General features: G+C 30.9%; 2 protein-coding genes and 1 long non-coding RNA gene across 3 annotated transcripts; all 3 read left to right on the top strand.

Moving 5' to 3' along the window:
- The first annotated feature begins 824 nt into the window (after nucleotides 1-824).
- On the top strand, nucleotides 825-3,620 carry LOC140175534 (uncharacterized). Its single transcript, XR_011866365.1, has 4 exons — nucleotides 825-985; nucleotides 1,805-1,929; nucleotides 3,060-3,171; nucleotides 3,499-3,620. It is a non-coding gene; the product is annotated as an uncharacterized lncRNA (long non-coding RNA).
- Nucleotides 3,621-4,565: 945 nt separating this feature from the next.
- Nucleotides 4,566-7,490, top strand: LOC112718032 (mediator of RNA polymerase II transcription subunit 15a). Its single transcript, XM_072204342.1, has 9 exons — nucleotides 4,566-4,605; nucleotides 4,796-4,848; nucleotides 5,119-5,193; nucleotides 5,288-5,702; nucleotides 5,816-5,940; nucleotides 6,023-6,250; nucleotides 6,531-6,731; nucleotides 6,814-6,902; nucleotides 7,277-7,490. The coding sequence occupies exons 1-9, from the start codon at nucleotides 4,566-4,568 to the stop codon at nucleotides 7,488-7,490; spliced, it is 1,440 nt and encodes a 479-aa protein (XP_072060443.1).
- A 2,864-nt stretch (nucleotides 7,491-10,354) lies between these two features.
- LOC112718031 (uncharacterized) lies at nucleotides 10,355-21,693 on the top strand. The gene is given in 17 exon segments (XM_072204341.1): nucleotides 10,355-10,705; nucleotides 11,487-12,001; nucleotides 12,108-12,227; nucleotides 12,326-12,504; nucleotides 13,333-13,453; nucleotides 13,456-13,542; nucleotides 13,766-14,003; nucleotides 14,102-14,252; nucleotides 14,352-14,656; nucleotides 16,695-17,030; nucleotides 18,400-18,914; nucleotides 19,718-19,837; nucleotides 19,924-20,114; nucleotides 20,300-20,510; nucleotides 20,649-20,886; nucleotides 20,968-21,118; nucleotides 21,226-21,693. Coding segments are annotated over 17 exon segments (4,071 nt in total). The 5' UTR covers nucleotides 10,355-10,421; the 3' UTR covers nucleotides 21,535-21,693.
- Nucleotides 21,694-23,155: the final 1,462 nt, after the last annotated feature.

Here is a 23,155-nt window from a genome sequence, read left to right as displayed (position 1 = left end):
GCAATCCGATCCGATTAGTGTGCGGATCTGATCCGATCCGATCTGAAAGCCTTGCGGATCGGATCTATATCCGCAATTTTCGGATCGGATTCGGATAAACACCGCGGATATGCGGATCGAATTCGATCCATGGACACCCTATAGAGTAGGGTAAGGTATATCCTAAACCCGTACCCTATTCTATCCGTAGGCAAACTCGCACTACACTCTACCCTATCCTACCCGCAGTAAATCGGGTAGACAACTTTACTTAAATGGGTTGGTTCGGATTGAATACTTGCATGTAGCGTATATATTACTAGCCCGAGTCACATGTATTTATGTAGTATATTTTAAAAAATAAATAATTAAATTCTGAAATTAAATGCATTTAATTGATTAGTGTGATAATATATTTATTAAAAGTTTTTAAAATTTTGTAATACATTGAAAGTAAATACAAGTCAAACCAATAATAAATTAATAATATATGGAACTAAATCCTTAATTTTGGGAAGACCAAAAATAAATGAAAATGAATAATAAAGTAAGAATTAATTTTAAGAAGATATTTTACCATAACTAAAATAATTTAATTTATATGTATATCCAATTACGTAAAGTCACATAATAAAAAATAGTTATTATTTTTATTGATTAACGTAAATAGTTATCCAAACAATTAATATAATTGTGAATTAAAATTAAACTTTAATTAAAAAGTAAAATTCAAAATTCTCTCTTAATTAATTGTTAAGTTTTTTTTCGCCAATAAATTATAATTCAAATGACATAATTTGTTCGTGGTTACCTAAAAGTCGCGGTTCAGTCTCACTCCTAAATTTTTTATTTTTAAGTTTAAAACTACGAAAGTATAAATGTAGTTCGCGCGGAGAAACAGATTCTCCATTTCACCATTTTACAAAGCTTTCGAGTTCTCGTCTCTTCTCTTACCTTGCTTGCTAGCCAAGCACCCATGCATTACTAGCACTGCAACGCTACAAAGGTAGTTACTTTCCCTATCCAATGATTCCAGTTCCCTTTTTTCGTTTGAATATAAGTTCATGCAGGAATTTCACCATTTAATTTTTTGTTTGTCATCATATTGATTTTGTGCTTTGTTGCTTAGATTTTGGGGGAAAAGCGTGTTTTCCAGGTTTAGTAGGGGTTAGAGCTTAAATCAATAGTGAAAGATAAAAGATCACTTTGTGATTGGAACTTAATTTTGGTGTTGGTGAGGTATTTAGATTTGCACTGAGTTCTGGTTATAATCTTTTTGTTCGTCTCACAAAACATGTATATTTATATATATATAGCTGGTTATAAAATTGGTTTTTTTTCCCCCAAAAAAAATTGTTTAGTAAGTGGAGGAGTGTTTAGGGGATAGTTACATGAAGCGCAATACGTTTTGGTATAGGATAAAATATTCTACGTGAAAAGTATACTTACAGCGTTATGGTACGCAGATAAATTGTGAATTGGTGCACGGTTCGTCAACTAATTAGTGAATTCTTGTAACTATAGTTTAGTAGTACCTTTAAAATTTAAGTGTGCTTTCCATGCCTTGAAATTTGTAAGATTACTACTGTCTTTTGTGTCAAATGAAAAGTCATTCTGGCATTACTTCCATTGGCACTTTATTTTCGGGTTAGCACTTAGTTCTGTTCCTAATTGTTGAAGTGCTTAAAGTCTACAAGATAATCTTTGTGTAAAATATGTAACACAAAATTCAGGTGAAAAAATAATTACATTGTTTCTGTTACCATTTTCCTAGAGTTTTATCTTGATGTATAACAAGTGTAACCTCCATTTTATGAACTTTTAGGAAATATAGAATAGTTTCACATACAAGATGGACACAAACAAAATGAGGCCTATTACAGCTGCAACCAATTTTGCTGCCACAGGTTGGAAATCTGCTGAGTGCCGTAGAATAATGGTTAACAAAATGTAAGAACATACCACCTATACTTATATACTTTTTGAATGGCTGACATTCTGTTCAATTCAAAGAGCCCGTCATAGTTTCTTTTTATATTAAACTTCTGTCAGCATTTATTAGATTGAGCATAAATTAAATTTGTGAAATCTCTTCGTTTTAAGCTTAGCATTTATGGTGCACAATTGTCCTAGTGAGTGATCATGTTCACCAGTGGAGGATTCTTAGCTTGTATAGATCAGAGGAAATATAGGTTGAATTATAGCAAAATCATATTATTTGTTATGCTATAGGATTAAGAATTAGAGCGTAACATGCTCGTGTAGCACATGATTATATCCATATCAAAGTTGATTTCACATACTCTACCTTTGTCATGTTATTTTCTCTCATTTGTCGACATTGCATGCTTTCTCAATTTCATTATGGTTTACTTAACAAGGTTGCCACTTCTTGAGGAACCTTATAGGGATAGAAGGCGAGCAACCTTATAGGGATAGAAGGCTCTTAGTTTCACAGTGGGAATTCTTGATTTGTAGCATTTTCCAAATCCTCTTGATTCAATTCCCAATTCATTTGGAAAATGTTAACAACCGATGATGTAAGATTTAGTTTGGTTATGAGTACTTCATGGATTCATTGTTAAAGGTGCAAAGAGACATTTGGAATCATGTATTCATGTCTAACTTTGTTAGTTAGTTTGGATCTTTTGGAATAGTCTTTGTATAACTCTTACGAAAGAACAGTTTTACTTAACCTTCAAGGGCTTGGTTGAAGATAGAAGAATACTTTTCTTCTCCTTTATGGATTCTATTCCATGGATTATTAATAGATTGATTTTTGGAGTCTATGGATGGTTCTTTGAATATTTTATCTCTCTCAACTGCTATCAATTATGCTTCGGTTGTTATATAAATTCAATAACTATTTGTCCTTCTCTTTTAAGTTCATTTTTTTTTTCTTTTCAATTTGATTGTTTTCAGCAGATCATATTAAGTATAAAGATGCAGTCTAATGAGGATTTTGATAGGTTATAAAATATGTGTTTACCTTCTGAGGATAGACTTGTTGGTATTTGTGAACTTCTATTAGGTTCTCCTACTAGAATGGTCCATATAAACTTACATCCTGTAGTTTACAGTGCAGATTTTGTACTCAAGAATGGTCCTCCCTCTTGGAAACAAAATTTACCCTTGCTTCTAGGGTCTGTAGAAACTTTTGAGGAGAAAGTGTTTGCATCATCCAAAGTCGAGGTACCTTGATTTTATGCTGTTTTGACTTTCTTCATGTGAACATTTTGTTGTTCATATAGCTCTTTCAAACCAATGGCATTGTCTTGATAACAAATGAGTACTTCCATGAATCCACATCAGTGCAAGATCTGCACATAATTCTTTGAGATTTTTAAGTCTCCCTATTTTCACGGGATAAATTTTTTACTACTAAAATGCTAAAATTTAGAATGTGCATACTTCCTTTACTTATTTATACAGTGTAAATTTTATCATTTAATACTTTTTTTTACTAGGTTCTCACATGAATTAATTTAAAAAATTGAGGTATTTGGCATCTATTTACAGGCTGAGTACATTGCAAAAATATCAGAAAAGCTGAAGTCAATAGCACCATCACGTCAAAGTGCTGAAAATCTCTTACCCCAAAACTCTTCTATCTCAAGTGAAGTATCTCTTCTTAATAATCTGATTGAATATTATCTTAAATGAATCCTAGAAAATTGGATTTATTTATTTTCCATTCCTAAGATTGAAATGTCAATATCAACAATAGAGAAAAGTCATATTTAACCAACTTGAGTTAATCTAGTGGTTAGTTCATTAGTCTGTTTAAGCAAGTCTCAGGGATTCGAATCCTGACTTGTGCAAGCAGCAACCCATTGGCTCGCAGCAAACCCTTAGATAGAGCTCAGATCCGTGGTAGATTAGTTTTTGGTCTGCCCGGTTGGGGGATATTGTGTGGGAAACAAAAAAAAAACGAAAAAAATCATATTTCCCATTATTTTCCTTTTCTTGCTCTGTGGGTAAGGGTGTTCATATAAATATTGTCTTCTGCATGTCATATAAAAAACAAAGATTTTCCGATTTTTATTCATTTTGTAGTCTGAAATAAATTATTGAATTTTATTATGAAAAGCTAATTTAACCCCCCATATATATATATATATATATATATATATATATATATATATATATATATTCTGAATTCTAAAAGCTAGAAGGCCAGAAAAATCTTAAACTATTGATCTGAACAAGCAATCTAAGATATTATTTATGATACAAGGAAATAGGATGAATGAAGCATTGTTTTCTGATCTCTCAACATCTTTGGACGATAAATTCTTTTTTAGATTAAATAGAAGCTAAGCACTTAATTCTGTTTTACAAAACTTGCTTGTTTGAAAGCATGACTTTCAATTGGCAAGTGATGCTTATTAAAGCATCCATTTCCCCCATGCCCCATCTACAACATTTGGTGTTTTCTTGACCATTGTATTTCTTTTATACTTTGTTCTACTTATATAATTTGGCTTTTACATTATCCCAGCCCATATTTTTGTTCAGTTCCCACCCATTTTATAGGTGTCGAAATCATTCACTCTTTTCTCGGCTTCCACTTATTTTCAGTATTGATGGGGTTGCTTTGTCATGTCAATAGTCCCAAGGTTATAGGTATAGTGTTTGAGTTAATTAAAATATATGATATGAAATATGGTTTTAATTGTGAAAATATCCTAAACTATGTTTTCAATCTTTTTTCAAACTTTACCCGAATAATGTCTATTGCTCCTGCCCTCTTCACATGCATCTTGATTGTTTTCTCTTGGTTGATTGAATGTTTATTTTACTTTTGTATTTCTAGGAGAAGAAGAAATTAAAGCAATCAGAGAGTGGCAAGAACAGGTTTATCAAAAGGTAATGTCCAATATTATCTTTCTTTCCTACAAAGTACTAATACTGACATGGGATACGATATGACACAAGACATGCAAACACACCAAACTTAAAAAATGATAAGACACAGACACAGGGTATACATATACGTATTTTCGAAATTTATAAACTAATCAAGCAGTTATAAATGTCAAACTACCAATATTCACAACCAATTTTAGTGTTTTTGAACCTTATTAACACAGAAAAACATTTGAGATTGAGAGTAATTTTGATTCTTCCTTGTTGTAGGTACAAATGATAAAAGCAACATATTACACAAAACTTGATACTTTTCACAAATTGATAAGTAGAAAGCTTCAGCAGGTATATGTTACTTTCAGGCCTATCATGATTTTAGACAACAACTCTGAGTTTGCATTCCTATAATCTTGATTGATTATTTTCCCATTGAATATAGCTCAAGAATGAGCCTGCTCCTCTACATCCTAAGACGATAGCTGATATGGAGGGATGCGAACAACATAAGCGAGCACTGGAATACACTTTTTTATTATTGAATGTGGACAAAAGCAAGATTGATCGCGGTTTCAAGCAGAGACTAGATAGACTGGAAAAGTACATACAAGATGTTTTACAAAAGAAATACTTCTCTTACTGTCAACAACAATGTTCTTTTGACGTGCAATCCAAGCAACAGGTTGAGCCATCAAATTCAATCAGTTCTCAATTGGAACTATCTGGAAAGAAACCAGCCTCGCAAGTAATAAGCCTACCGAGTTCCCATTTAACAAAGCAGATTCCTTACCTAACATTACAAGAGGTAAACCAATTTTGCAGTTCGCGACAGGGAAATCAAGTGTCTATGGAAAAAGGTGTAATTTCTTTACAATCCATCAATTCAATTTATTACTATATATGTAGACACCATTGTTTCTGTGTTATCTGTTACATGAGTTACTCGCAAACTCTTTTTCGACGGTATCAGGTTGTGGAAATCATGCAGTAGAACCACAAATAGGAGTTGAGATCGAACCATCCGAAGCTTTTGTGAATGAACCAGCTGATATTCCCGATGATACAAGCCCAGCAATGAAGCACTTTATTAAAGTGGTTAGCCTAAAACTTGCCAACTTTTCTTTCTTTTATTTCGCCTGAACTTGTAGATAAGTGCACTTATGCCATGTAATTGCAGTTTAGGTCAATGTCAGCTGAAGCATTCATAGCTGCAACTGATGACATTGGACTAGCACTCCATTTAAATGATGACATAGCAGAAATTTCAACTGATGAAAATGCAAACTTGAATTGCTACGATCCTGTTCCAACAGGAAAGAAAATAAAGCGATTCTTTAATTCAACTCCTGCAAGTGGCAGTTCCGGGCAGTTCATCAGTGCAGAGAAGCCTGCCTCAATATCTAAGGTACTCCAAACTCTGAATAATTTGATAGCTTTGTGCTCAAGAATATAAGCCAGTTTGGTATTTGATGCACTTTGATGAAATCGTTACTTTGTGAGTGTGAATTATGCAGAATTTATCTTTCCGACGCATAATTAGTATTTTATTAGCAGAGCTTCGTCCGACACAAAACATGGATTGTCCTATAGACAAATATATAACAGCACCTTTATAGATTACATTTCTGTTGCTTATTTCTGAAAAGAGCAACCCCATATAACTCGAGCATGGGTAACTCTTGCAGGAAATTTATACTATCTTAGAAGAAATAAAAGTGATAAACAACTTACTGATAGACACTCAAGTAGTTATTAGCGAAGGAAACACCATTACAGGAGTAGCTGAGGGTGCACCAGAACATGATGAAGGACTATTTGTCAAATTGGTTTTCAATTCAGTAACTATTAATCTACCCCCGACAGCAGAGCAAGCTACTAACAAAGAGGTGAATAATTCTATAATGTTGTTAACACTATAGACACTTTTGATTTGTTTGTTCCAACTGATCACATTTGTCAATCATGCAGTCAATAATCAAACCGTTACATTTGTTTGTTCCCGGGTGTTATCCACTTCGCTCACCAGTTATTTCAGATGAAACACCATCAGAAATCAGGTTAGACAATCTAACTGTCTTCTTTTTCATTAATACTTTAGAGAAATGCTAGACGGGTCATCAGAATTTATTGTTTTTGGCCATCAGTTAGCCATTAATATTTAAAAGTATGGATAAAGTATATTGTTGGATTACTAAACTGAAGGAATCGAGTTGATGACTAAGTGATGGACAAAAATAATAAATTCTGATAGCCTCTAGCATTTCTCAATACTTTATTTATTGTCTTTATAAGGTTGAAATGTTGAACAAACAACAAATGAACTTTAGCTTCTGAAACGGTGGCAATTTGGTGATAAGTTCTGGAAAAAAAGGTGGCAATTCTTGTGGTTATGTCTTTCTTAATCTTTCCTCCTGTGTTTCTATTTGGACAGAGTGGATGTCGACGTGGACGATCTGTCAAGTAAAGCGAATCTGAAACTGAGACTTTCTCTACGAAGCATGAATGAGCCTTTGTCACTGCAGAATATAGCAGTGTCATGGGATCAGTGTGTTAGAGAAGCAATATGTGAGTATGCTCAAAAACATGGTGGAGGAACCTTTAGCTCTAAATATGGAGGATGGGAGCTATGTTCCAATGGTTTTTGACTTGAAGGAGCATCTATCCATGTCCCTATCAGTCACCACCCCCCAAGAGATTGCTTTATGAAAGTGATCCAAATACTGCAATTTGATCCAAATTCAGTGCATAATGAATACCTGGTGGTTAGATACCCTGAAATTCATACTTGCATTTTGTAAACATGGAAGCAAGTATTATTCTGGATTGTAGAAACATTAATTACCCTTGAATTACATTTTGTTCAAAGAATGGTTTTATAGCCCTATCAAATCTTGACCAAGGGATCTTCAGAAATATAGGAGTTTTAAAAAAAGTCATGCTTGTGAATAATAATTTTTAAATATTGATCTAAATCCATAATTGACATTAATTTTATATAGTTGTTTAATCACATTCGTTTTTTTTAGATAATTATTTACGTAATTAATATAAAAAAACAATTATTTTTACTAATGTTGTGTACTTGTGTTAGGTGATTGAATATATATATAAAACTGGTTTATACTAATAGTGCGTTAAAATTAAATTTTAAACAATGATAAAATGGGGCTCTTTTACTTATGCACCACCTTTTTTCGATATTTATTATCAAACCCTTTTGAAACTAATTACCTAAATGTTACTTTTTTTATTAAGGTGGCAACTGATTTGTTATTTTAATTTTGATTATGATTATGATTAATTATTGTAATATAGGAAGAGTGGCATTTGAATAATTAGTTTCAAAAGAGTGATATCTTAGTATTAAGGTTTAGAAAATGTGGCACATTTGTAAAAAGATTTTAGTTTTGGAAAATGTTTAAATAGTCGTCCAATCATATTTGTTCTTTTAGATAATTATTTACGTTCTTTTAGATAATTATTTACGCAGTTAATGTAATTATGTAAATTGTAGTTATATTTGTTGATGTAGCGCTATATAATTAGATGTACATCTAAAAGCACTTTATACTGATAATGCATCAAATAATTTTTTTTATAAAAGATTTAATTTTGATTAAATATAAAATATTTTATACAATCATTTAATTATTTTTTTTATGATTATTTACGCGATAAATATAAAAAATAATGTGCATTGCTTAGTATCACATTTAACAATTTAACAAGCCAAGTAGACATCATCTAACAGTTTGTGTTGGACATAAAATAAAATACTAAAGGAGGAACTATTTTATGTTGTTACACTGTCAAACGTTGAAGGGCTCAAACCTAATAAGAAATTAGTTGATAAATAATTTAATTAAAGCATCCGATTCAAGAAACAATGTGGTTACTCAGAATAAATATATATCATCAGTTAATTGAGTCCCAAGTTATAAGTATTTGAATTAGTCAGATTAAAAAAAAATAAAAAATACCACTGGCTGGTTTCTTGAAACATTTAAAAGTCAAAGTTCTTATATATGAACTCACCACTTTACCTGAATGTGCGAAAAAATATAAAAATAAGAATACTCTTCCTTTAAAAATAAAACATTTTAAAATAGTTTGGTCAAACTTTGTACATAATATTATTTAATATAATTTTATAAATATATTAGTAAACATTACGTTATGTACAAAAATTGTTACATATTTTATATAAGTCGAAAGCATCATGTGTTTGACTTTCATTTTTTCTTTTTCAGATATTCATCTAAAAATGGTTTTCCAATATATTGAACTTACCTGAACTCTGTTTGTATAAAGAAGCTATATATGTGTATATATAATGTATAATATAAAAAAGAAAAAAAAGAAAAAATAATTTTTTTGTAATACTATACACAAAAATTCTATTTATATATACTTTCTTAAGAATTTAGATATGCTTAGCTCATTATAACACTATTTTAATCTTTCATTTTATATCTTGTAATAAATAATATAAAAGATTAGGTAAACGGGAGTAGTTTTCTCTCCGATTCAAATAATTAGAATTTAAATTCTCAATATATCAGCTAGTTTTTATATAATTGGACAATTTATATATAAAAAGTTACGAGACTAACGTTAGGTTGGTTATATATATATATATATATATATATATATATATATATATATATATATATATATTGCTATTTTTTATGGTGTTAATATTTAAAGTAGTCTTTGAATTTGTAATTATATTTTAATGTCGTTTTTTAATTTAAAATTGTCCTAAATTTATCTTTAAATTTAACAACCTCTAAAATAAAATACTTTTCGATGACGAAATAATAACGTAGTTAAATGGAAACTACACTAAAAACTAGGCTAGACCGGTAAAAATTATTTTATTTTTAGCACTCAAATAAAACATAAACAACATCGTTTAGGGTATTTTGAGGGTTTTAACATGTTGGAGTTAAAATCCTTTACAATACACTTATATTCTATTTAAATGACAAAAATAAAACAATGATAAACAAATTTGTGGCGTCCGTCTAATCACATCATTATTCCGTTACCAGAAAATATCTTAGAAATGATAGTTATTAAGTTCATGAATAAATTTGTGATAATTTTAAGTTTAAAAATCACATTAAAACTCGACTATAAATTCAGGACCACTTTAAGTATTAACTCTTTTTTATCATATAATGTGAAAGTAACAATATAAATAAATATTTTCATCTATATTATTAAAAACAATCATATTGGGTTACATCAAAATCAGTTAACAAATTTAATTATTAGTATAAAATATATATTAAAATATAAAATACTTATTAAGAATGAGTTAAACAATTCATATATTTATATAAATAATTAAATACATATTTATTGATTTTAGTATATAAATAATATTTTTATATTAAAAAATAATTTTAGTATTCACATTGTAAATTTATTAAGAGTTTAGACTTTCTCTTGTATTATAACTAGCTTGACTTCAACATGTATATATACATATATTCTTCTGAGTTCATCAATCAAAGCCAAATTTGATACAAGAATAATGATATTAATGAATCACACTCATTCGTCAAATAATGGAAACAAAACTGACCACTACTCTGCATAGATTATTTCTTTGGTTCTTCTTGATGAACATCTTCATCACCATTACCAGAACAAAAGCACAATCATCAACCCTAAACTACGTTGGAGATGACTGCCAAAACTCAACAAAACAATCTCTAACAACTGGATTCAAAACCAACCTCAACAGCGTCCTCTCATGGCTTTCCTCTGATGCTACCACAAGCAAGGGCTACAACTATACCACCGTCGGAACCACCACCCGTGATGCCGTCTATGGCTTCTACAACTGCAGGTACGGACAAACCCCGAATGCCCCCACTAAAATTTTTAAGGTGAAAATTCATGTGCAGTTGACTTCACGTAAAGTTGATATCGAGAGCTATTTAACTGTTTTGGTTAAATTTTCATCTAACGGCTTTGAGGTATTAACTTCAGGTGAAATCGACTTCAAATGAGTTTTCACCAAATTTTTAAATTCCTTTTAGAACTATGTATAAAACGTGATGGCTAAAATTTGAAAAAAAAAAAACGTGATTAGTTACTTCTATATTTTATTCTTTAAATTTACGTCAAAATATAATCATTCACATCTCTTATTTCATTGGTTTAAATTTTGGATGGAGTGATTTTATGATATTATTATTTCTAACAAAGACAAAATAATTTTTTGTATAATTTAATAAGTTACTAAATTAGAATTTAAAAAATTCAACTACCAATAAAATAGAGTTTAATTTTGATACAAAAGCGTTTACATAGGCGTGCAATCACATCCGTTCTTTTGGAAGATTCACGCCGTCAATATTATTTTTACTAATGTGATATTATGTAATTAAATATATGTATAAAACTATTTTATACTGATAATGTATCAAAATTAAATTCTAACTCTAATAAATTTTAAAATTTGACAAAAATAATAAGGTGACTAATGAAAAAGATAAAGCTTAATTAAATAGTTTGATTAATTTAACTAAATTTTTATCTAATAGCTCTTCATGTGAATGACTGCACCTGAATTTCTACCAATTACTATTGTAACCTAAATTTCTGGATTCGTCACTGATCCGCAGAGGTGATGTCACCGGAACCTTCTGCCAGTTTTGCCTCTCCACCGCAGCTTCAGACATTCTCCAGCACTGCCCAAACAGGTCATCAGCAGTGATATGGTATAACTACTGCATACTCAGATACTCTAACCATGACTTCTATGGTAACCTTACAATAACTCCATCATGGCAAACTCTTGGGACCAAGAACAGCACCAACAGCACACAAGAACTCCAGAAAGCAGAGACTTATATGCAGAGCTTGATAAAGAATGCTACTGCAGAGAGCAATTACCTGTTGTATGCAGTGGGTGAGTTCAATGCTGGTGGTTCATTAGGGAAAAGATATGGATTGGTGCAATGTACTAGGGACCTTACTAGTGACAAGTGTAGGCAGTGTTTGAATGCTATGTTGGATCAAGTTCCTAAATGCTGTGCTTCAAAAGTTGGATGGCAAGTTGGATCTCCAAGCTGTTTGACAAGGTATGATGATTATATGTTCTACAAGATTCAAGGATCTTCTCCTTTGCCTAATTCAGGTAACTAATTACTTTTATTAATTACTTCTAGAGTATATATTCCTCTATATCTATGGATATATATGAGCAATTAAATTCAACTTGTTGACCTATGCTATTATTGCAGCCAAGAACAATTCAAGCAAGACAAAAACTGTGATCATCATCATAGTGTGTGTGTTGGTGCCAGTAGTGATACTAATTTCTGGCGTCTACTTATTATGGAGGAAGAATCAAATAAATAATGGTAGCTAACACTATTAAGTTCTCTAAGCTCATTTTAGGTACTTGCTTATATCAATAAACATTATAAACTCATATCACAAAGGTTTATTTTATCTGTAGATGCATTTTTGTCAGAGGACACTCCTATATCAGTACATGATAACTCTCAAGAAGGTCAAGGAGACGATTCATTGAATGCCGACCTTCCTGCAGTTCCTCTGATTTGGATTCAACAGAGCACTAATAACTTTTCAAATTCTTGCAAATTAGGGGAAGGTGGTTTTGGTCCTGTTTATAAGGTATCACTGAATATTTCAATATGGAAATCAAACTATATATGCATATAATTTTTTTTGTTAGAAAATTTATTCAAAACAAACTGATAAGGACTAATTCTGCATTTACTCCTTTACTTTTGAAAATGTATCAGTGACTTGCAGTGGTGTAAGAAAGAAAGTAGAGAGAGAAAGAGAGAACTTGAGATATTTAGTTTTTAGTGTGAGAATAAGAGTATTATTAAAGACTGCTTTTGTTTACGAGTACATGACACTTGAGATATAGATATAGAGATACAAAATCGTGTTTGACAGATGTGCTATAGATAGAGACATTGCGTCTCAGGATACTGAATGAGTCTATTTTGTGTTCTTCCTGGTAAGAAAAACACAAAGACACTGGACGGAGAAGTAGCTTATGGTTTCTTTTTTTTCTTTTATTGTCACCGTCAATTTTTCAAAATTACGTTTTTTACCATTCTATTTCTTTCCAAATTTTGTATGAAGAAAAAAATGAAGATAAATTGTATTTCTTATTACAAAAACTCTCATTTTTGTGTCTTTGGCTTTTGTATGCTGTACTAAGTGTTCTATCTTGTTTTGTTCTCAAAACCAAATGCAGTCCAACTGTTGATTCTTACTGTAATACACAAGAGAAATTATAGTCCAGTCTTGCTTTACAAGTAATGCAACTAACTCTAACAATCATTGCCAGGTGGCATAACTGATTTCTGACAAACTAATTGTGCCAGCTCATTCTATAACTAATTCACTCATCCTTTCAACTTTTACTCATTATTGCAACACCTGTTTGTACTTAAATTTTTATTTCTTTGCAAAATCTATATTTAGGGAAGTTTACAAGATGGGACAGAAGTTGCCATCAAAAGACTTTCAAAAACATCTGGTCAAGGTTTGTATGAGTTCAAGAATGAAGTAATATTCATAGCCAAATTACAACATAGGAACCTTGTGGACTGTTGGGTTGTTGTGTTGAGCAAAATGAAAAGCTGCTTATATACGAGTACATGTCCAATTCAAGCCTTGCCCTTCACCTATTTGGTAAGCTTTTAACTATAGAACCTAGTGCCTTTAAAATTTTATTTTCAATTTAATTTTCTCTTAGTTGTTGTTGGTATTGAGTGATAAATATAACAAAAATGAAATAACACCAGGTGATGAGAATAGGACTCTGGTTTAATTTAGATTCAATATAAAAACACTCTTTTATGTATTCTATTACATAAGTAATTTTGTCAAGAAACATTTCTTGTCTTGTTGTCAGATGTGGAAAAACGAAAGCATCTAAGTTGGAAGGTTCGAATGAATATTATCAAAGGAATCGCACGAGGACTTCTATACCTTCACGAAGATTCTAGACTTAAAGTAATTCATAGAGATATGAAAGCTAGTAATGTTCTGCTTGATCAAGATATGAATCCAAAAATTTCAGATTTTGGATTAGCAAGAGCATTTGAAAAAGGCCAAGACGAAGAAAATACTAGAAGGGTTATGGGCACCTAGTATGTCTTGTTACTATCTTTTCTTTTCATATGTGGTATGTTGTTATATCATTTTCTATTTTGACAAGAATAACAATTTTATATTGATTTTTAAACAGCGGATATATGGCTCCCGAATATGCCATGGAAGGATTATATTCAGCAAAATCAGATGTTTTTAGTTTTGGAGTTCTTCTACTAGAAATCATTTCTGGCAAAAAGAGCAGCGGATTCTATTTTTCAGAACATGGTCAAAGTCTTCTTGTATATGTTAGTTTCTTTAAGTACACTTTAGTGTTATAAAATAAATCACTTTTAAAAAGATATGTTTAATTTCTATTATATATTAATATCCACATTTTTGTGCAGAGTTGGAAACTATGGTGTAAAGGAGAATGTTTGGAGCTAGTAGATCCTATACTAGAAGATAAATACCCAAGAAATGAAGTTAAAAGGTATATACATATTGGTTTACTGTGTGTACAAGCAGATGCAGTAGATCAACCAACAATGTCTACAATTGTTGTGATGCTAGCAAACGAGACAATGTCACTTCCTAATCCTAACCATCCTGCATTTTCAGTTGGAAGAAAGATCAAAGACGAGCCACCATCAAATACTTTTGTTAAGGATCTTTCGGTCAATAAAATATCAGTTTCAAATAGTTTACCTAGGTAATCAATATAAGAACAAAAATGCTATTTGTACGCTAAAATTAGCTACTAAAATCAACCACTAATGTATTTATGTATAAATACATGTATGGTTTAGTTTATTTTCAATGTATATTTATATTCTAATATGTATTTTATACTGGTGGCTGATTTTAGTAGCTGAATTTAGTGTACACGTAACATGATTGATATAAGAATTCTGTTTTTAAATTGCTCTAATTGCATAAGTAATTATTTCTGCCAATTTGAACCATTCTTGTTTATATTTGTTGTAGTTTAATAATTAAAGATATAGAATCTACTCATCATTCAAATACAGAGTGATAATTTCTTTTTTAGTTGATTTATTATGTTAGCAAAAATTTGAGTCATTTTATGTAAAATTCGATCAATTTATTAAGTCTTTGGTTTTTAACTTTGTATAACAGGTTTAAAAATAAAAATTGCTACACAAACTCTATACCTGCATATGTTTATGACTACTAATTAGAGTATAAAATTGTTTATAGCGTTGGTAAACATACATTATTTTTATACTCTAGTTATTAGTAATTTTGTTTATTCAATTAGGAGTCCAAGTTTTACATTTCTGAATTAGTCAGATTGACAAAAGAAACCATGCCTCTGGCTGGTTTCTTGAGATTTTTTCAAAGTCAAAAGTATTGATTGTTTCAATCACGATAATTTATAATAAATTATTAAAATGAGAACATTCCTTTAAAAAAAATAAAACATTTTAAAATTATATTACTAAATATTACACTATACACAAATATTGTAACATTTTTGTATAGAGAAATTTATCTTTTTTTAAAAAGGTACTTATCTATGAATACACACAAAAAATTTGCTTTTGCATAGTTAGGCTTAAGAGTTTAGGTATTATTAGTTTATTATATATAGCATTATTTTAGTCTCTTATTTTATATATTATAATAGAAGAAAATGATAATATTACTCTTATTTGTGATAATGTCAATGTTTAATTTACATAATTTTTTTCATTGTATTTTATATGATTTTGTAAAAAAAAAGAGTAACATTATCAAAGTAAAAGTGATACTACTATTTCTCTAGTCTCTATAATAGATAAAACAACAGAATATATAAATAAAGTTTATTTTTCAAATAATATATGCAATATATCAATATAGGATGTAGATCCTTAATATATAAACTAACATTTTTTATAATAAAACTTTTATATAATTAGAAAATTTAATATAAAATACTATGAGATCGATGCTAAATTAGTTATATTATAAAACAGAGGATTTTGTAGATAAATGTCTTTTTTAATATTATTACAAAATAACATTTAAAAAAGAGCCATATAAGATTTTTGGATCTCATCATGCGAATTAGTTTTTGTACTTATAATTTTTTTAAATTTTATAGTTTATTATATCGGTGTTTTCGTTCAGAGTAAAAAAATATTAAAAAAGGACTATCGATTTTGAACAGTAGAAGTGTAGAACTACAACATTACTTTTTGATATGGCATTACATATAACTATATTACTTACGTAATTATATTAAAATATAAAATATGCATTGAAAATAAATTAGAGGAAGTATAAGAAGTCAATAAAATAGAGGTTTAGGAAGTATTAGAAATATAATTATTAGTGTTACTTTTTTTATTAGTGTAAATTTTTGGGATGAATGATATCATGACATAATATTAAAGTTCTAGATTTGAAAAATGCCAAGAGTTTAATTTTTGGTGAACTCCAATATCAACTTACAAATTTATAATAATTAATTTTGGTAACTATTTTAACATATAAAAAGTGTTAGAATATTATTAGAATTTATTATTTTAATCATCAGTATTTAAAAGTATAGACCAAAAATATGTTATTAAATTACTAAATTAAAGAAATTGAATTAATAACTAAACGTGAGGACTAAAAACAATAAATTTTAATAGTACTGAACATACAAATAACATTGTTGTTTTATATATTATAGCCATATTATTGACTTCAACATGTCTAGATATATATAACTCAGTTCCTTGTGGAACACAATTTTGATACAACAACAATGATATAACTAATCACACATTCACACACATTCATCAAATGATGGAAGCAAAACTCACTGGTTCCCTCCATAGATTATTTCTTTGGTTCTTGTTGATGAACATCTTCATCACCATCACCAGAACAAGAGCACAATCATCATCACTGAACTACGTTGGAGATGACTGCCAAAACTCAACACAACAATCTCTAACAACTGGATTCAAAACCAACCTCAACAGCCTCCTCTCATGGCTTTCATCTGATGGTGCCACAAGCAAGGGCTACAACTATACCACCGTTGGAACCGCCACACGCGATGTCATCTATGGCTTCTATAACTGCAGGTACGAACAATCTTTCATTCTTTGTGTGCATATTTCCCACTAAACTTTTTAAATTTCTGGTAGAAACTTAAGTGCAGTTAATTTTATGGGAAGTTGGTAGTTAAAAATTGTTGAATGATTTGACAGGTTTAACTAAATTGTCATATAACGACTTTAACTATCAACTTTCTATAAAGTTAATTGTACCTAAATTTTGATCTTTAGTTATGAATACAGTATGTGGTTAATTGAGACATCAGGTTTACAATTTGTCTAGGTTTTTTGGCTTTTAGCCATGATTTTAAGAATAGTGAAGATCTTTGATTAATCATAACATAACAGTAATTACAACAATTGAAATGGTGGTAAAAGTCCATAAATGAAATAAAATTGATTAATTGGCTAGTGGCTACTTTTAAACGTGTCTAGAGTTTGCAAATTTCTCGTAGTTTCTATGACGGCTAACTATGAATTTTGACAAAAAAAAAAAGAATATTGTTTTTTATTCTTGTTGCATCACATCGGATAATGACACAAATAGATTCTTATATATATTAATATATACGTAGCCATGAGTACATATACGGTGGAGCAAGGGAATTCAAGTATTCAACAAAGCAACATAATAAAATATACAAAAGAAAATATAAGCTTGAACACATAGAACGCCACAACATTTAAGACAAAGCTATCTCTTGCTGGCCTTGCAGGGGAGTCTATGTGGAATAATTAATAAGAGGAGAACCTTTTTTTTTACTATAGATAGGAGATTTGAACTACAACTCATTGGCTATTTTTGCGGATTTAGGAGTCAATGGGGGTTAGGGATGTTTGATTCAGTAGGATATCAAATGTTTATTTTTCTTAGTATTCAGATGGTTATTCTGGATAATATAAGTATATTGTGTTTGAAAAATTAGTAGTATTTTATCTTGGATATTTATTTTTTAACTCAGGCCAAATAAATAGTCCATTGTACACGTTTACAAATACTCCATTGGCTTCCTAAGGAGACTCATTTATTATTTATATTATAGGTAGAACAAAAAAAACATGAGAGAGAAAATATTCAATGATGATAGATCACACTTTATCCTATTTATTTTTGCGGATTTCGATTCTCTAAATTTTGAATTTCAGGATAAAGTGTGATCTCTCACCATTTATTTCATGGATGAGACTAAGAGAAAACATGATTTATTTTTGCGGATTTGGATTCTCTAAATTTTGAATTTCATTTTGGACACCATTTATTTCATAGGCAGGACCAAGAGAAAACCAAAACATTCAATGGTAAGAGAGGTGAAAATACAAAATTTAGAGGATCTAAATTTCTTTTAATAATCAGTAATTGTTATTTAACTTTTCTGGATTCGTTACTGATCCGCAGAGGTGATGTCACTGGAACCTTCTGCCAGTTTTGCCTCTCCACTGCAGCCGCAGACATTCCTCAGCACTGCCCAAACAGGTCATCAGCAGTGATATGGTATAACTACTGCATATTCAGATACTCCAACCATGCCTTCTATGGTAATCTTACAACAACCCCATCATGGCAAGTTCTTGGAACCAAGAACACCACCAACAGCACACAAGAACTCCAGAAAGCTGAGACTTATATGCAGATTTTGATAAAGAATGCTACTGCGGAGAGCAATTACCTGTTGTATGCAGTGGGTGAGTTCAATGCTGGTGGTTCATTAGGGAAAAGATATGGATTGGTGCAATGTACTAGGGACCTTACTAGTGACAAGTGTAGGCAGTGTTTGAATGCTATGTTGGATCAAGTTCCTAAATGCTGTGCTTCAAAAGTTGGATGGCAAGTTGGATCTCCAAGCTGTTTGACAAGGTATGATGATTATATGTTCTACAAGATTCAAGGATCTTCTCCCTTGCCTAGTTCAGGTAACTAATTATTTTTGTTATTATCTTTTCTGGCAATATATTTAATTGTTTGATTTTTCTTAGTTAGTTGTAGTGTAAACATCCAAATTAGTTCCTAACGAATTTTAAATCAAACACTTTGATTCTTTTGCCGCACAATTTATAATGTTAACATACGTAAAAGTAAACTATTTGATCATATTTTAGTATTTTTAGTAGATTTTTTGGGGCCAACAATTTTAGTATTTTTGGCCATTATTTGGCCAGCACAAATACTAAATTGTCTTTAACAAATAAATTTTACTAATTCATGTGTGCAAACTCTGAAAAATGTGGGTGTATACTGTATTTGATTCATCTGTGCAAAACTCTCGTAAATATAGGTGAAAACTAAATGTTTCTTGTGTGCAAAACTTATGTAATATGGGTGCAAATTATTACCGGTTAAGTACTGACAAAAAATGATAATATTTGCTGGTGATATAGCATTGTTGTTTTTTATATTTTCTTACAAAATTTGGCACAAAATATTCTAGTTAGTGACAGCTGGCAGAATTAGTTATGCAAGTTAGTTAGAAAATGCAATCAGTTAGTGACAGCTGGTAGAATTAGTTATTCAGTTAGAGTTAGTTCCTTGTAGCTGTTAAATTCCACAAGGCTCAATACGAATTCAATAATTAAACCAATAAAAACAAAATTTTATACAAAATTATTGAAGATATATGAGTTTATTAATTAATACACCAAATACAAGAGTGTCCTCTCTATATATAGATACATATGAGCAATCAAATTCAACTTTTTGACCTATGCTATTATTGCAGCCAAGAACAGTTCAAGTAAGACAAAAACTTTGATTATCATCATAGTGAGTGTGTTTGTGCCAGTAATCCTACTAATTAGTGGCATCTACTTCATATGGAGGAAGAATCAATCAAATAATGGTAACTAAGACTACTGAAGTTTTTCAAGCTAAGTACATTAATCAATAAACATTATAAACTGATATCACAAATTTGTTGATCCATAGATGCATTATTGTGTGAGAGCGCTCCTATATCAATAAATTATAACTCTCAAGAAGGTCAAGGAGAAAGTCAAGGAGACGATTCATTGAATGCTGACCTTCCTACAGTCCCTCTAATTTGGATTCGACAGAGCACTAATAACTTTTCAGATTCTTGCAAATTAGGAGAAGGTGGATTTGGTCCTGTTTATAAGGTATCACTGAATATTTCAATGTGGAAACCAAACTATATATGCATATAATTTGTTCTTGTTAGAAACTTAATTTATTCAAAACAAATTCATAAGTACTAATTTGTGTACTTACTCATTATGGAAATTATTGAAATGAATGTTTGTACTTGAATTTTTCTTTCTCTGCAAAATCTATATATATTTAGGGAAGTTTGCAAGATGGGACAGAAGTTGCCATCAAAAGACTTTCTAAAACATCTGGCCAAGGTTTATATGAGTTCAAGAATGAAGTAATATTCATAGCCAAATTACAACATAGAAACCTTGTGAGACTGTTGGGTTGTTGTGTTGAGCAAAATGAAAAGCTGCTTATATACGAATACATGTCGAATTCAAGCCTTGCCCTTCACCTATTCGGTAAGTTCTTCCTTTTAGAACCTAGTGCCTTTAAAATTTTATGTTGTTGTTGGTGCTGAATGATAAAATATAACAAGAATGGCTACTGCATATATTGTTGCATATGTTGTCTAGAAACATTTCTTGTGTTGTTGTCAGATGTGGAAAAGCGAAAGCAACTAAGTTGGAAGGTTCGAATGAATATTATTAAAGGAATCGCACGAGGACTTCTATACCTACACGAAGATTCTAGACTTAGAGTAATTCATAGAGATATGAAAGCTAGTAATGTTCTACTTGATCAAGATATGAATCCAAAAATATCAGATTTTGGATTAGCAAGAACATTTGAAAAAGGCCAGAACGAAGACAGTACTAGAAGGGTTGTGGGTACCTAGTATGTCTTATTATTCTCTTTTCTTTTCGTCTATGGATATATATACAAAGAACTAATGGTATTATATTGATTTTTGACCAGCGGATATATGGCTCCTGAATATGCCATGGAAGGATTATACTCAGTAAAATCAGATGTTTTTAGTTTTGGAGTTCTTCTACTAGAAATCATTTGTGGCAAAAGGAATAATAAATTCTATGTTTCAGAACATGGTCAAAGTCTTCTTGAATATGTTAGTTTCCTTAATTACACTATGTTATCATAAAAATAAATTGCTATTACAAGAGGTATGCAGGAGTTTAAGTTCTATTATACATAAATATCCATATGTTTGTGCAGAGTTGGAGACTATGGTGTACAGGAGAATGTTTAAAGCTAGTAGATCCTATATTAGAAAATAAATACACAAGAAATGAAGTTACAAGGTGTATACATATTGGTTTATTGTGTGTACAAGAAGATGCAGTAGATCGGCCGACAATGTCAACGGTGGTTGTTATGCTAGCAAGTGAGACAATGACACTTCCTATTCCTAATCATCCTGCATTTTCAGTTGGAAGAAAGATCAAAGAAGAGCCAACATCAAGTGCTTTTGATAAGGATCCTTTGGTCAATGAAGTATCAATTTCAAATATTCTACCTAGATAATCAGTATAAGTGTTCTGTTTTGAACATTTTCGAATTGTTTTAAGTTATCATGTCTGCCTTTTTGAATCATTGTTGTTTAAATTTGTTGTAGTGTAGCAGATTTTAATTCTACTCATCATTCAAATATATAGTGATAAATTTTTTTTTGGTTGATTCAAATATATAGTGATAATTTCTTTTTTGGTTGATTATGTTGTATCTACTAATTAACCTCGTCTTCTATTAGAGGTGTTTTATGGGTATATCTATATCTATTTTTTACCCACAAACCTACTACTTAGAGTACTCCTTAACAAAAATTTGAGCTATTTTGGGTGAAAACCAATCAATTGATGAGTGAACTACCAACCCGATTCCTGTCTATTTTTAAGAATGACAACGCAACCCTTCAAAATAAAAACGATCCACTTCGGTCTCTATCCCTTAATTCCATCACACAACGCGGTCCTTGTGGGTTATTTTCTGGCGAGGCTTGATGGAAAGTGCTGAGCTGTCACGTTTGAAGCGTGACCGATCACAAGAGCTCGCTAACGTGTTCATTCAGCGTTTAGTTGGACAAATTCAAATGGACTAGGACTCAGTTGCCCACCTCATTCGCTCTAAAAACGACGTCGTTCGCGCGGAAAGTAACGCTTTAGTTGCTTCTCAAACGTTGTGCTTCCATAAAACCCCATCAACAAGCCTTCACATTTACAAGAAAATCCTAGGAGAAAAGGTTCTTCACTTCTCGAGACCTTATGTTCCAACCAAACAGAATGTGAACCCGAGGACAACAGCTACTAATGTCCCCCATCAACAAAATGCTATTTCTGCTGAGAGCATGGCTACAGTAAGTTTCGGGATTGCAGCAAGACTTTTCAAGTTCATTCCTATCCCTGGGTTTATACCTCCGAGGTAGACATGATCTTTGATGTGTTGCTGTTGACTTAGATGATATCAAACTGAACTCCCTTTGTTGTTACTTTGATGTCGGTGTTTACAAATTTAGGAAAAACTTTGCCTTAATTAAGTGTATGTATGCATGTTTAGGTCAGTTTGAAACTCTACTAGACTGAGTTGGAAGATGTTTTGATTCAAGGCTACATGTTGGCTTTCTTTTTGTTGTTAAAAGGCTATATGTTGTCCCTTTCTCATGCTGAACAAGGATATGATTGGTTGTTTTCTGTAGCTGTTTTATATAAAGCATCTATTTGGTTTGTTTATCCAAGATTGTCCATTGAAAAGTTTGTGTAACTACATACTAAAATACATCAAAGTAGTAACAGATAATTTTCATTGAATCAAAGCATTATCTCATCTCAAACAACATACATTATTCTAAAGTTAGTAATACAATTTAAAAAGTAGACATACACTTTATTCCAAATGCCTTAAGCAACATGCACTTTTTAAAACAACATACACTTTAAACCTAGTATCACATAAGGTTTCATGCTAGCCAAATGCCTTAAACAAATTTTGATATTACAATTCCAAATACAAAAACAATAACCATAGCTTTAACACTAATGCAACTAGTACCACTATTGGCATTACAATTTTTAGCTTCAAATTCTAACCCAATAACTCCGTCTAGTTCCCTGAGTTTTTCGGCATCAACAACAACAGCATTAGGTATCTG

Source organism: Arachis hypogaea, chromosome 10 (assembly GCF_003086295.3).
Source record: "Arachis hypogaea cultivar Tifrunner chromosome 10, arahy.Tifrunner.gnm2.J5K5, whole genome shotgun sequence".
NCBI classification, from domain to species: Eukaryota; Viridiplantae; Streptophyta; class Magnoliopsida; order Fabales; family Fabaceae; genus Arachis; species Arachis hypogaea.
Note: the sequence above shows the minus strand (reverse complement) of the source record. Positions and strands in the feature narration are given on the sequence as shown.

Excerpts from the sequence above, each read along its gene's own strand:
- LOC112718032 (XM_072204342.1), top strand. The coding sequence starts at position 4,566 with ATGGGGTTGCTTTGTCATGTCAATAGTCCCAAGGTTATAG. Across the intron at positions 5,194-5,287 it reads TAAGTAGAAAGCTTCAGCAG|CTCAAGAATGAGCCTGCTCC; the intron begins GTATATGTTACT and ends CATTGAATATAG. Across the intron at positions 6,903-7,276 it reads GAAACACCATCAGAAATCAG|AGTGGATGTCGACGTGGACG; the intron begins GTTAGACAATCT and ends CTATTTGGACAG.